General features: G+C 38.3%; 1 protein-coding gene across 8 annotated transcripts in view; it reads left to right on the forward strand.

Annotated features, from left to right (window-relative positions):
• The window catches only part of CAMK4 (calcium/calmodulin dependent protein kinase IV), a 324,433-nt gene that overhangs the window by 284,267 nt on the left and 27,389 nt on the right, over positions 1 to 12,777 (forward strand). For all 8 annotated transcript variants that reach the window (XM_021084617.1, XM_021084620.1, XM_021084616.1 and 5 more), the window contains one exon: positions 1,206 to 1,280. In XM_021084617.1, the coding sequence (XP_020940276.1) occupies positions 1,206 to 1,280 (75 nt within the window). The remainder of the gene's footprint in view (positions 1 to 1,205; positions 1,281 to 12,777) is intronic.

Genomic DNA, 12,777 nt, shown 5'->3' on the forward strand with positions numbered 1-12,777 from the left:
TCCCTTCCAAAGCACAACTTCATTTGCCAAAAAAAAAAATTATAAAATGTATTTTAAATGAAATCTCTTTAGTAAAATCTGTATTGAATCCTCTGAAGGGCATTGCCCCTTTGGCACTCCTTTATAATGCTAATCTGCTGAGTTCACTGCATTTATAAGTGTTAACACCTTTGAAAATTAAGTTGTACGTAGAGAGCTCAGACAACATAATGTGCTTTATAAGCACAAGAACCTAAAGAAAAAACACTGAAGTCCTGCTGAGCAGCCAGCTTGTTCTCATAATCACTCCTGAAAGACAGTGGGCAGCAGGGAGTCTTCCATTTCCTTTGACATCACTTTCAAAGATTTTATCCTTAAAGAAATTTCTTTAAATGGATGGATAGATACTAATTTAGGCAGGAACACCTTTCTTTCTGAAGGACTTCCTGCTGCTTTTTCTGATAAGGATCAGTCAGCATCTCCATGGAAATTGGAGTTTATATTTGAAGCCTAAAATGGCATCAATTCTGAAACTACCATTCTTAAAGAATGGCCTTGAACTGTTTCCTGATGTTTCCTGAGTGAGAGAGATGCAGCCCAGCAAATAGACCATAATAGTAGCAATTTCTGATAATGTTGTATCTAGGTAAAATTCTGAGAAACAAATAACAAGGATTTTTGCACAGAAAAGCTTTATGTTTCTCATATGAGTGTAAATTTTATGTGTCACATACGCTAAGGAATAACATTATTAATTTTGAGGTAGAGTATATTTTGATGTTTTTGTTCATTTTTTGACATTTATGAGAGTCTAATTTTGTATTTATAATTTCTTGTAATGGGTTAAAAGTTCCGAATTATATCACTAATTTATATAGTTCTTTACAGTTAGTTTCCAAAAAATTTCATAATTAAGATCAGACAGAATGTACCTATTGGACCTCTTACTTCAAGAAGAAATAGCTTATTTACTAAAAGCTGATAATTACAAAAAAAGAGCATAAAATGTATTTGGGAGTCATTTTTTTTATAGTTTAAAACAAGACTTGAATTATCATTTAGCTTTTTTAGTTTACTCTTGGAGATGACTAGTCCCTATCTACTTCCACCCTATCATCAAATACAAAAACAAGCAAACAAATAAGTTAGTTTTATTTTAAATAACAAATTATTCTGTCATAATGGCTAAGGAAAGACTTTATTAAAATTTGTTCTTGTCTTCTAAGCTGACTTTGGACTCTCTAAAATCGTGGAACATCAAGTGCTCATGAAGACAGTGTGTGGAACCCCAGGGTACTGCGGTATGCTCTTTTATACTGATATTTTACTCTTACTGTTATTTGAAATCCATGGTTTGATGATGTTGTTTTTCAACTCCTAATTTCTCTATTTAAGACTCTTACAATTTGGTGTGAGTCTCCATGAGGAAGGTATATATAATGACACTCAGACCACCTCTTGTTCTGCATGAGGGGTTCAGTGATGTTGATTTTAGGGCACCCCTGCTCGAACAGCAAGGAGAGAGGGGGCCCAAAGGAGGAGGGACCAGGTGCTCCACAACCACTTTTGGGGAGTAGCTACTTGGACCCACTCAGGAGTAGAAAGACAGGCACCAGGACAAGGGTAAAGAAAGAGATTTGTGACTTTCCTTATTCACTTTTACTTGGGAGGATGTGTGAGGAGAGTATGTGCCATTAATTCAGACGGCGTTTAAGACAACAGTGAGAGTGGAGTAGTCTCTAGATCTCATTGATGGCCCTGGCCGAGCCTCGCTAGGACAAGGGCTGTAGGTGGGCTTTCCCACCAAAGTTCCCCCCGTTTCTGGGGATGAGCTGTGGGATGGTCCTCACATCCTTTTGTCCCGTCTCCCAGCATGGCTGAAGGCACCCCAGAATAGACTACGATCCAGAGACAGACAGTAGCATTTGACCCAAGCCAGGGTGAAGCTCGTCCTTTTTTCCTGACAGCTGTATTAATCTGGCAACAACCTAAAAGCCAATAAACCTTGCAAAAATTATCAAGAATTTCCCAAGTTTTTGTGACTTATGAGTATGTGGCAAATTAATTAAAATCCTAATTTGGATTACAAAGAAAAGAGACAAGATTTCAAGTTATTAGTCACAAGCTATCATTTCCTCTTGGAAGCATCATCTTTTTATGCAAATCTTCCTTCACTCACTCATCTCTTCAGCAAAATCACCAGCTAAATATTCAAGCCAGGGCTTAGCACTAGGGAGATGCATTTTCTTGCTCCCACCCGCCCCCCAGGGGTTCACAGACTATAGACATGTAAACTAAAAAAAGTATAGCACTGTAAGAAAGCATATGGAAAGGCTTCTATGGAAACATAGAAGGGTGGTATTTGGAGTTATCTTTTTCTTCTATGACATTTATATTTGTTAGTCACTTTGTCTCAGAAATACACACATAAGAACTACATAACTAACTCATTTTAACAGCTTTTGAATTCATAGAAATCAGACTGGAGAAGTACAATAAGATAACAACTGAAGCAAATGTATGATTAAATTCACAGAAGTTTAGTGCTGGAAGAAACTTTAAAGTTCACTTACTAATATCCTCATTTTACTAAGGCCAAAGAGTATGACTTCCCCAAGATTGCACATCCAGTTGTTAGTGGATCAGAGATGAGAATCCAGGTATCAAGGTCCTAAAAACAGAATTATACTTTTCCCTATTCAGAAAAGCAATATAGGTAAGTCAATATAGTTTCCCTTCATAGAAATATTTATTAGTTATTGCCTTTGGTTTAAAATATTTTCTATTTTAATTTTTTTAAGCCTCAGAAGTATTACTTGATCACTGCCAGAAATGAAAATCCAAACATACGAAATCAATATTAACAACCTCATGACTCTTCCACACTTTTCTCCATATTTATATGTTCACATAAGCATTTTATAATTTTGATTTTAACTAGTTTCCTTGACTTAAAATAGTATTTTAGGAGTTCCTGTTGTAGCTCAGTGGTAACGAACGTGACTAATATCCATGAGGCTGTGGGTTTGATCTCTAACCCCACCTAGCAGGTTAAGGATCAGGTGTTGCCATGAGCTACAATGTAGTTCACAGAGGCAGCTCAGATCTGGCATTGCAGTGGCAGTGGTATCACCAACAGCTGCAGCTCTGATTTGACCCCTAACCTGGGAACTTCCATATGCCGTGGGTGCGGCCCTAAATAAATAATATTTCAGATTAGTTTCTTGCAATTGAATTGTTCATAAATCCAGTAGTTATGCAGAATTAAGTAGTACATATCTTTCCATTAAATCTTTACATTGTGCCAAATACTCTCATTCTGTATCTTAAGATGATTGAGGAGTTCCTGTCATGGCTCAGTCGTTAACAAACCCAACTAGTATCCGTAGGACTCAGGTTCGATCCCTGGCCTCGCTCAGTGGGTTAAGGATCCGGCTTTGCCACAAGCTGTCGTATAGGTCACAGACGTGGCTCTCATCAGGTATTGCTGTGGAAGAAAGATCATTGAGAACAGGAGTAGTTTATTAATTATAAGTTAATTCAGAAAAACTATGGCTTAAACAAAACAGTTGATTTTTCTGATGCTAGAAGTCTAAAGAGAGGCAATCCTGGTGGGTCCACAGCTATGGCTTTGCAGATATAGCAAATCTCAGTACCAGAAATTCAGAATTTTTCTGTCTTAGTCTACCATTCCACAATATGTTTCCTCACAGTACAAAAAGGCTACTTGAAATCAGTCATTACATCTGCATTCTACACAAAAAGAAGGAAAAAAGACTAAAGAAGAGTGCACCTTTCACTATTAAGTTCTTTTGCTGAAGCCCCACATGTCACTTCCACTTATATCTTATTAGCCAGTACTAAATTATAGCCTCCACACTACCAGGAAAAGTGGCATTATGTCCCTTGGCTAGATGTGTTGCTATCCCAAATGAATTGAGGGTTCTGTTGCAAAGAATGAGTATTGCATTAGATAATTCACTATCTCTACCACAGGCTTATGAGAGGATCTACATCCTTAGAAAAGAATGTGAAAATCATTGTGGTATGTTCCCTATAGACATCCTCCTGTCTTGTTTTTGTACTTTTCATTTTCCTTAGAACCGTTAGCTAACAACCTATCCATGACTCTTCCCTTTTAATGATGCCATATGACCTTTTTTCCTTTCTCTAATTCATATGTCCTAATTTGTCCTCATCTTGAATTTCTTTCATGCCCACCATATCACCAAGACTGTGGGGAAAAATAGGAACCCTGAATTAAGTACTTTGTGCCAAGTAGGGTTGCTCATTTGTGATCACTAATTGCTGACCAATTGATAAAAGTATTGAAAGAAGATTGAGAAAAGAATGACAGAACAAATTAAGGATTTCCCATAAGAAGAAAGCTGTTGTTCAATTTAGGAATCATTATGTAATATCATACTCTAAGTATTCCAAAGCGGTAGGTAGTTCAGAGAAATCCTCTGAGAATTGAGCAGTCCTGAAATGAGACGATCAGGGAGAAGTTACACTAGTGATCTCTCAGAGTTCCTTCTGTGACTAAGAGATAGCAGAGTCCTTTCAAGGGCTATAGTAATAGTGATAAGAGCAGTTCTTTCTTGCAGCAGTACTCAGTGTCATCCTATAAAAGAGTGATTCATGCATGGATAAAATGAACTTGAAATGTCTAATAGACTCCATGATAGGCACTTAGATCATAAGCGTGAACATAGTATGGTCTTTCTTTTCAAAGATTTCGTAGGCTGTAAAAGAAGAAAGACCTATACACAGTAAATCAGAGTTTGCTGTGATAAGCTCTATATTTTTCTGAGCCAAAGGCTCAATGATAAAAAGGGGAAGGAGCAATTAATCCTTCCTTTGGCCTTTGCAGAAGAGGGAAATTTGAGCTGGACGCTGAAGTATTAGTAGGAGTTCAACAAGTGAAGAGGTGACCACAAGGCATTCTTTGTCAGCAGGCACAGGAGAAGAAAAGCCAGAGCAGTAATAGCATCTGGCAAATTCAGGGATGTTAGTTACTTTTTCACTTTGCATGGTTAGAACATAGTCTTTGGTGCAGAGGATATAGATGGACTTGGAAAAGTAGGATGGACCAAATTTTAAAACAATCTATACATCAGCTTAAGGAATTCTGACTCACTTTGTAGTTAATAGTGATCCAGCAAAGGTTCTTAATCAGAGCAATTATATTTTTAAATCAAATCTGTATTTTATGAGTATTTTGATAATGACATTAGATCAGATGGATTTGAGAGAGAAAGAGATCAAAAAAAGACAAATTAGAAAACTATTATAAATATTCTTTCCTGTCACTCTAGAAACAGCTTCTCAGTAAATAATATTTGATCTACTCCCAAATCCTTTTTTAAAAATATAAAATTATTGTAAAAATACTGTTTCAACTCTTGTCATTGCCACCTTATAAAACAGGCTCATTTTAGAGATAATGCCACCTTATAATAGAGGCTTATTTTCCATTTGCTGTTTTTTTCCCTGCAGATATCCCTATCACCCTTGAGGCTATATAATGGGTGAAAAGGGAATTAAGTGGTTGAATGAGATCAAGATAATCCTTCCATTCTGCTATAGTAGAGGCTCACCAGGAAGGAATAATTTGCTGTATTATACAAAAAGGAAGGGAAAGCAGCTGGGAGCCTGGGGGAGGGGTGGAGATTGAGAGAAAAAATAGAAGTGCTTTGTGGACTCTTGACACCCTAAACATATGTGGAATTATTACTATATAGGCTGAAGCAGGCTTGGAAACCAAAAACAAGTAAGTTCAGTATATTTAAAAAGCAAGGTTCAAATTGTATATAAACAGACATATGTATTCATATAGGCTCTTGGTCAAAAGAAATACACTAGAATATTACCTCCAAGTGGGAGCAGAGGAGAGGGCAGGCTTTTAAGGATACACCTATGTTTAGTAACACAGAAAGCATTGGAAAAGCTAAGTTATGGAAAAACAGAAGTCCCAGTTACCCTTGGGCACAGGAAGTGGGTGACCTAGAAGAGAGGGAATATATGCGGTTTTGAATTTTTTAATTTAATATAATAATATATCTATTCGTCTGTTTTATAAACATTTAGGCAAGGCTGAAGTCCCCTTTGAAGGTTACCCTTAGGTCTAACCCTTCCTCCTTCACCACTTATAAGTCCTGTCATACTTTGCGTAGCCTTCTGAGAGTACTTAGGTAGGGAGGAAACTGTCCATTGATAGAATGACTTAAAAATGAGACCCAAGTACAAGACTGGCAGGAATCACTGTCATTCTGTAGAAAGCATGACTTTACACAGGGACTTTACATTTAACTTGGAATGGTGACAGAGGAAAGGGCTGAGCTTGTTTCCTTGCTTGATGTGAGGGTGATTGCATCCTAGGTCAGTTATGGTTCTGGTTCTGTATGCTGGGTCTAGTTTCTACCTTGAATAGAAGGGTTTTTCAATTACATCTTTTTAGGGAGTGGGTGTTTATGTAATACCATCTGTCATTTATCAGGAAATTAAAAAAGGAAAGCCACCCATTCAGTCTCATTTGTAGAAACTTTGCCCCAGGCTATGAATAGCAGAGGGTTCTCCTATAAATGAATCGAAAAAGAAAAATCACAGATGCTGCGTGTTTAAGCAAATACTCATTATTTCCTGGGAAATGTGCCCAGTTGAAACTAAATTCCAGGCCAGAAAACTAAAATTTGTGATTCAGATAAATGGAATCACTGCCTAGTGCTCTGAAATAGTCCATGAAAGGTTCAACATTGAAGAGATGCTCAAAATCTTGTTGTTGGGGAAAAAAAAAATAGGTCACAAGAAAGAAAAAATCCATCAGGCCATGGTTCCTGATAAGTGTGCTACAATGTAACTGTGCAATGTTATTCCCAAAATGTCTTAACTGGTTCAGATATTTAAGGCTTGAAGTCTGTGGGTGTTCAAACCTACCCATGCCCATCACAGAAAAGAAGTACAAGATGTTCAAGTAGAATAGAAAAGAAGTGGTTAGATTAAAAGAGTGTTTCTGTCTAATATCAGCTATCCACTTTAGACATGAGCTTAGTTAATTGAGCTATGTATGTTCACATTTTATATTCCTGCTTGTCTGTTTATCCAAATTCTGTTTTCAGAGACCTGAAGCTATTAAGAATTTCTGTCTTCTTGGCATCTGCCAGGGTCTTATTATCATAGAGATAATCCTACCTTGTTACCCCATTGCTGTGTTCTAAAGAAATAACCTATTCCATTCACAATACCAAAGTTACAGACATTTTTCAACAGTCTACAGTCAGAAAGAAGAGATTTCTGTCTACATGAACACACATTACTATGAAGAATGTTGAGAGTTTCCATTTTGGCACAGCAGGTTACAAACCTGACTAGTATCCATGAGGATGTGGGTTCAATCCCTGGCCTCGCTCAGTGGGTTAAGGATCTGACATCGCCATGAGCTGTGGCATAGATCACAGACATGGCTCAGATCTGGCCATTGCTGTGCCTGTGGCATAGGCCGGCAGCTGCAGCTCCGATTCACCCCCTAGGTTGGGAACTTCCATATACTGCAGCTGTGGCCCTAAAAAGTGAAGAAAGAATGAGAGAAAGAAGGAAAGAAAGAAAGGGAGAGAAAAAGGGAGGGAGAAAAGAAAAACAGACAAAATAAAATACAAAAAAGAAAAATGTTGGAAACTTTAAATGAGATAAAAGTAAATTGAATAGCCTAAAATACAGACTTTCAGAACATTTCATGGTTTTGTTTATTTCTAGAGAACTAAATAACTAAGGTGAATAATAAGAGTATCGAATTATGTTGGTAATCTAAACAAGTATGGGATGATTTCACCTGAAAACTAGTTAAATACCCAGAGCAATGACTTTCTTTTTGCAATGAACTTAAAAAATAAAATAAAAACACTGGAAGAAATAAATACATAGTAAAATGCCATCTGCACTGCCAGTAACCTCCTCCTTGACAGGCTGATGTCTAGTGTGTGTACACTCAGTTCCTGTGGGGCTTGTTGACAATAGGAAGGGAGCAGGGAAGCTGAGGGGATGCTAAGCAGGTTGGTGAGGGGGGCCCAGATCCATCTCCCCTTCCTGACCACAGACTTTGTTTCCCCCGAGATAGGCCATATCCCTAAGGCATCATAGGGTTGTCCCAGGCATGCTTGCAGTGCCTGATCCAAATGAACAAGTGCAGGGTAAAGGAGAAAGTGGGGCTAAGGGCAGATACAGCAGTGGTGAGAAAAGGTCGGAGCTCTTCTTGTTCTTGAGCTTGCAGAACGCAGGGATTCTGCAGTTGAGTGCAGGCTTGTTTTAAGCTGTCTTGGAAGTTTTAAATTTAGAGGAAAATGAGTCTCTTGGGGTCTTTGTGTTGGTCTGATACTGACCTAAACAAAGGGCATTCTGTGGAACTTTAGTCCTTTTTTCATTCAGTAAATGTTTTTTAAGCTCTTATGTACCAGGCACTATGCTAGGTGCTAGAGCTACAGCAGTAAAAAAATTTTCTTAGTTAAGGATGGTACATTTTAGAGGAGAAAGTCAAATAATAAACAAAATACATGTGTAAATTATATAAAAAGAGGTGATCATTTCTATGGAAGAATATAGAGTTGAAATGAGGATAGGAAGTGCTCAGAAACTAAGTTACCATTCAAACAGGGTGATCAGGGAAAGCTTCACAGGAGAAGGGAACATTAGAACAAAGGCTTGAAAGAGGTAGGGGAGAGGGCACGTGGGTATCTAGGGAAAGAATGTTCTACCTGGTGGGAACAGAGTACACCAACCCTGAGGCAGAAACATGCCTGTCCAGGAAAAGAGGCTGGTCGTTTAGAGTGAAGTGATAAAAGAGGGAAGATAGGTGAGGGGACAGAAAGCTCCTGCTGCAAGAGTATAGCTAACATTCACTGAGATGGGGAAGACTTTTGAAACAACAGGTTGGGGGCTTGTTGATTTTGAGATGCCTGTTAGAGATCCAAGTGGAGGTGACATATGGGCCAAAGATATATATCCCTGAAGTTCAGGAGCAAGGTCATGGCTCTTGATATCAATATGAGCAATATCAGCTATTTAAGGTCCTGAGACTATCCACCAACACCAAGGCAGAAAAGAAATGATCCAGACTTATCCCTGGGCAAGGCAACATCACCATAAGGAGGCCAGAGAGAAGAGACCACACAGTATCATTCATAGACCATAAAATTGTAGAAGCAGCTCCACAGGACAGAGTTAGGAATTATAAGTAGATGTTGTAATGCACAGATTTGGGACTTGGTAAACAAAACAATATTCTACCGTCTCAAGCTGTCAGCAATATTAAAGGCTGCTTCTCTGGCTTGGGAAATGGTCACAAAAGCTGAATGACTCATCTCTTGGGATTCAGGGTCATCAACAAGGGGAGGGGGGAAGGGTCCTGCACATTTCTGCATCACCCAACAAATACCTGGCATATGGTATTAAATAATATTACCGTAAAAGCTGAGAGTATATTCTATATATGTAAACTAAGATGAGGATTATAACCACCTAGTTAAGTCAAAGTTAACCAAGTACACTTTGGCCTGAGATGGCTGAAACATTGAGTCTAAAGAGATTGTCACCAACATCATCCTCTCACTTCTCATGCTCCCTTTGGTTTAGAGCCGGTCTTTTAATGTAAACCTTAACTTCTGGGTCTCCATGTCACACATCATTTTTTGTGCCCACTTGCTTATAACTGGTAGGGACTACTTCAAGAACAGAACCAACTGTGCCAGAGAATTCAAGTGCTGTGAGAATTCAGCTCTATTATTACATATGTGAGGGTGGGATGATGGGAGGAAACGAGTTCAAAAGGAAGAGGTGATTGATGGCAAGTAGGTAGAAGACTTGCTTAAAATGTATTATTTGGGCCCTGCATACCCACAAAATGTTCCATTTTAGAATGTTTGGTACAGAATGGATCTGTGTAAAATAAACATTAAATGTTTCAAAAGAATTATTATTGATAATTATCAGTAAGATGCATAGCTTCTCTAAAGGAGAACACAGTGCTTGCCATACTTAACACGTGAGACAGAATTCAAATGCTAAGTCCATTACTTTATATCTGCTTCTCCATAAAAAAGAGATTCTTATATAATGTTAATAGTAGGATGAGATGTGTTTATTTATTTATATGCTCCCTTATCCCACAAAAGTGGAAAGGTGGCTTTTCAACAGTTAACACGCCTTTGCTGTGCCTGAGTCAGCATCCATCACGACTTTACAGTGACCCAGAGACTCAGTCTGATTAAGATATGGAATAAATAGTGATTACTCCAAGAGGAAAGGGCTCAATGGAATCACAGAAAAGTGAATTTCATAAAAATGAAACTTTCACAGCATAATAAAAATAAGTTGTGTTTTCTTTTTCCTCTTCTGAAAGGACTGGGTGTTCTCAAATATTTGATTTTCTCTTCAGGGTATTATTTAAAAAGTAAAAAGTAAAGTGAGGAAAATAAACAGGCTCTTTCTTCACCCATTTATAAGATTTATACAGAAATAAATGTCATTCAATTCCTGTGGCAAGGAAGACTTTTTTAACAGCTAAAATGAAAAACATAAAGCGAGAGTTGGATTGACTGATATTTGTGGTGTAAAAGATCAAGAGCCAAGGAAAATAGAAAGGATGCGTTAGAACATAAAGCAGCCTATCATGTGTGTTTTAAAACATTGATTCAAACTTTTTTCTTGCTCTACACTAACAAGTTATAAATAACTAAAGTGACAGAGGCTTCAAATGCCTCCTTGGTTCCTGTCAACCTTCCACAACATAGCATGCCTAGAATTGATGGTATTCTGAGCTTCACTGTAGTAAACTGACAAGCTGCTCCTGACCAGAGGCAGCCCCCTCGAGATCTGTGTTCCAGTCTGATCCATTCCACATCTTTAACACTTAACATACTGCACTGGGACATTACCCATCTTTGTTATCAAAACAAAAATTGCACTTGACAAAGTTAAAAAGGTTGTGCCCCAATCCTGCCAATTGTATGTGACACCATAACAAAGGACTACATATCCAGTTTGGCATCTGCCACCTGTAGGATGCTGCCCTGAAGGTATCCTTCTCCTCTGGGTTCCTAGGCTAAGTTAGGAACCTCGCAGAGGCAGAGAATTTCCAAACACTGCTCTTCTGCTTCTGGCAAGTAAATCCCTCTCCCTTCTCCTTCCAGACTCCTCACTGCCCAGAGGCAAAGCTTAGAGAGACTTCTAGATGCTGTGCTAAAGATGCCATGGATTTTTGCGGCTCAAGAAAACTCTGACTTCAAGATAAGCCTCTGCAGTGAAAGTCCCGCAGCGTTTTCCCCTTAACTGTGGGAGGTGGAGTAGTCCTATAAAATCAGATTCAGGCTTTAAGATGAAAACAGATTTTTTTTTCCCCATTTTTTTTTAATTGAGGTATAGTTGATTATATTGTATTAGCTCTAGGTTACAACATAGTGATTCAAAATTTTTAGATTATACTCCATTTATAGTTATTATAAAACATTGGCTATATTTCCCACGTGTTTTGAATGGTTAAAATGAAAGTACAGGAGAGAATGTAAGAACAAAGGAACAAACAACAGCCCTGACCTAGAGGAATTTGCAGCCTGGCCTGCCAGGCACTGGTCACACCTGGGCCTCGCTGAACACCAGCTATGCTCCCGCACACTGACTTATCCAGTTCCCTGAGAGCCTCCTCCCTCTTCCTGCTGCTGAATCTCTTCGTGTCTGCTTTCTCCACCCAGAACCCTCTTTGCTCTCCTTCCTCAACCACTGTCTCTACTCTTTGCTTGGTTAACTTCTCTAGCTCTTTCGCATCTATTTAAACTTTGCTTTCTCTGATCCCCTTTCTTGATCTTTCTGACCAGGTCAACCCCCTATTAGAGACATGCTCCTTCCAAGCACTTCCGGTTGCCACTTTATACCTCATGTGGTTTTTCTTGATCAACATCTACCTTCCCCCCTGTAAGCTCTGTAATGGTGGAAACAACTTCTCCGTTACTCTGCATTATTCCCCCAGCACCACCTACCAATGCCTGTCATACAGCAGGTGCTTAACAGATAGTTCATGATTTATTCAGTGAGTGAGTGAATGAACCTGTTGATTTCCTTCACCTTAGTCTCCCTTGGATTTGTCTTTCTCAAAACAGTTAAGAGTAGTTTAAACAAGTCTTCCGATAAAGAATGCCACACTCTAGTTTTAACTCCGTAGAGAGGAAGGGATCATAAAGCTCATCCAGGGCATTGACAAAACGAAGGCACACTCCGTGACCAAAATTGTCCCTCAGTTTTCTCCTAGGGTTTCAGGAAAAGAGGAAAAACCTAGAATCAATGGTCCCTATTGGTGTGTACTTGATACTTCTTATTTTAGAACCCTTTCCAGTTGTGATGATTTTATTTAATAAACAATTAATTCCAATCTTTATTTGGACCTTAAATTTCTAGATGTTTTAATAGTACCACCATCTTGTTAAAAGAACAGCACTCTGAGGTCTAAGTGGTATGTTGGTAAATAAAAATCATAATTAAATTTTGAAATTTTAATATAGTTTTTATATTCAATTAAAATTGCTTTTTAAAAAGATAGGTATCTTGGCAATTCCGAGACCATTTACCAGAATTACTCTTTATTGGAGACTGGAGCGTGAGGTATCCTGGAGCTCTGGAGCATTTAATGTTAATGAGCAAAAACATGAATGATAAATTTATGAAGTGGCAGAAAACTTGGACCTGCTTAGATAGAAGGTCAATAAATTATTAATTGACTACTTCAGAAAAAAATGATTCTAACTCATTTAAAATTCA

This window comes from Sus scrofa, chromosome 2 (genome assembly GCF_000003025.6).
Source record: "Sus scrofa isolate TJ Tabasco breed Duroc chromosome 2, Sscrofa11.1, whole genome shotgun sequence".
Lineage (NCBI taxonomy): Eukaryota > Metazoa > Chordata > Mammalia > Artiodactyla > Suidae > Sus > Sus scrofa.